At 30.6% G+C, this 2,510-nt stretch overlaps 1 protein-coding gene across 1 annotated transcript; it reads right to left on the reverse strand.

Moving 5' to 3' along the window:
- On the reverse strand, positions 1–1,617 carry LOC148195928 (naringenin 8-dimethylallyltransferase 2, chloroplastic-like). Its single transcript, XM_088094887.1, has 4 exons — positions 1,464–1,617; positions 1,310–1,357; positions 760–1,025; positions 1–584 (listed from the first exon to the last, which is right to left on the reverse strand). The coding sequence occupies exons 1-4, from the start codon at positions 1,516–1,518 to the stop codon at positions 462–464; spliced, it is 492 nt and encodes a 163-aa protein (XP_087951013.1). The 5' UTR covers positions 1,519–1,617; the 3' UTR covers positions 1–461.
- Positions 1,618–2,510: the final 893 nt, after the last annotated feature.

Genomic DNA, 2,510 nt, shown 5'->3' on the forward strand with positions numbered 1-2,510 from the left:
CTATCTCAATGTGGGATAATTGATTCAATCCAACTATATAAACGTTCATAAAAAGTGCAGCTGTGACGGCCTACAATATTATAGTTAAAGGTTTAATGTCTCAATAGGTCCCTATTTTTGTTCAGAATTTGAAATAGGTCCCTCTATTTTTTGGCGTCTCAATTGGGTCCTTATTTTTGTTAATTTGATGCAAATAAATCATTTCCGTCAATTTCATCAAACGGCGTTAATGAATGTGTGACCTGGCCTTACACGTGTCAATACTGTCCTCAGGCCACGTCACACATTCATTAACGTCGTTTGATGAAATTGACGGAAAGGATTTATTTGCATCAAATTAACAAAAATAAGGACCCAATTGAGACGCCAAAAAATAAAAGGACCTATTTCAAATTCTGAACAAAAATAGGGACCACATTAAACCTATAGTTAAAAAATGTAAGTCAAAATATGCAGGTGCATCAGATAATAAACAAACAAACAAATTTGAGACCCACCTCCAACAAACCAACAAAAAATGCTGGAGAAATATCTGATAATTTTTCCACTGCTAGAAGAAGAGACACAGAAATTATGCTCAATGTCTGCACAAACAACAACAATTTAAGTATTAAAACATAGGTTTACTATTTTTATTCTATAAACTTCTTCAAATTTTTCATCTGATAGAAGTGTTTGAACTTTTCCCATTACTTTTAATCTATGGGGTAAAATACATAACAACAACCTGAACCTTTTAAGGGTAATGTTTGACTTAACTGTGCCCATAATTGTGTGTGGCCTGCTAAACCTGTAGAAAGCATCTATGGAGTTTTTGACAGAGCCCCAAATGTTTTTTGGAGGTTGAGATTCAAATGATTCTCCAGGAGCTGCATTCACAACATAACTTCTACCACATTGACGTGTGCTTCCTACCTCAATGCCTCTGTAATGATGCTTCAAATCATGCTGCTGCTGCCTCACTGTAGAACATTCATTCTGAATTTTCTCCGTTTTGTACCATGATGCTTTTGTCTGGTAAGAACCTAAACGACCAAATCTGAAATGTTAGTAACAGTGACTTAGAAAAAGAGATTTATTTTTATAAGTTTTCGATTACTTATCTTGTTTGCAATACAATGACAATTATAAGGCAAACTTTGTAGATATAAGTATCAACACAAACAAACACACATTGCCAAAAAAGCATTCTTGGATAGCAAAACTTTTTTATCAACAATTACATCTTTTGCAATCAATGTTCAACAATATATGTGAAAAAGGCACACCAAACAGTGTCCAAATCTTAAGATGCAGATATTATACATACTTGAACAGTAACTTGTGGCACACTTTTGACTCCTCCACCAGCTTCCAACTGCCAATGTCTCACATGTTAGTCACAGCAGATTTTTCTTACAAAAAAAATGAACAAGCATCTTAAATTAATATTATAAAAAAATGAACCATTTTTCATTGTTTACCAGTGGAAGCAGAAGAAGAAGCCAGAGGGAAAGACCCAAGAAGCACAGAAGCCATTGTTATCCACACAAACTATTCAGTGAAGTTGGGTCGTTCAATTTCATCAAACCCAACAAACTCCTTGTCATACATTACCTGAAACAACATGTGGGTAAATGTAAATGACTGAGAGATATCAAAGTTTGAGTTCGTATTCATTATATGGTTGTAATTTGTTTCCATCGCAAGATTACTCTTATCATAGTATGCTGTCGCATCACATCTCATAACTCCTGGTCCTACAATTCTGCCAACTTTTCAACTACAGGTAAATTTGATAGGTTTTAATTGTAAAATTACTACAAAATAAATAAAATTATTTACCATAAAATTATAAAGGTTATTTATATTTAATTTATAATATAGTAATAATAATAATAATTTTATTATCATAAAAAGCTAAATACACACGCTATATTTTCACTACTGTATAAATAGGTTTACTTGCATGTAGACTTTAGTTCAAGTATAGAGTGAACATCGAAGATTTCATTATTTAGGAGTATGTTAAAAAAATTGTAGTTTTTTTTTTCAAGGTGTAGAGATTTTTTTTTTAATTTGCCCAATATATTTTGTTTTGTTATATTGAGTCAATTTTACCACAATAATATGCTATCAAAAGTTATAGCATATGTGAAATTTCATATTGAAAAGTTTATTAGTAAAAATACTTCAGTCTGTGTTGGTGAAATGTTTGTTCTTTTAATTACACAACAAGAACGTGAGTTGATATTTTAAAGAAAAGCAAATCCATATAGAATAATGTGTGCTAGAAATTCAAATAACATAATACTCATTCAAATGATTTAGCTAATTTTCATTTTTTAGATAGAGTTTCTTTTATTTAGGTTCGAAGTACTAACATATTGCATTAGGAAACATTTTTTGTCTAGCAGCCTACCTTTTCTATTATTTTATATTTTATTTTTAAACTAAATTATAAAATTTTGATTTTTTTAATTTTATTAAAGTTATATAAAATACTCTTTTCAATAAACGGAATTTGTAGT

The sequence above is a fragment of the Vigna umbellata genome, chromosome 7 (genome assembly GCF_029865625.1).
Source record: "Vigna umbellata cultivar VRB3 chromosome 7, Vumbellata_1.0, whole genome shotgun sequence".
Taxonomy (NCBI): Eukaryota; Viridiplantae; Streptophyta; class Magnoliopsida; order Fabales; family Fabaceae; genus Vigna; species Vigna umbellata.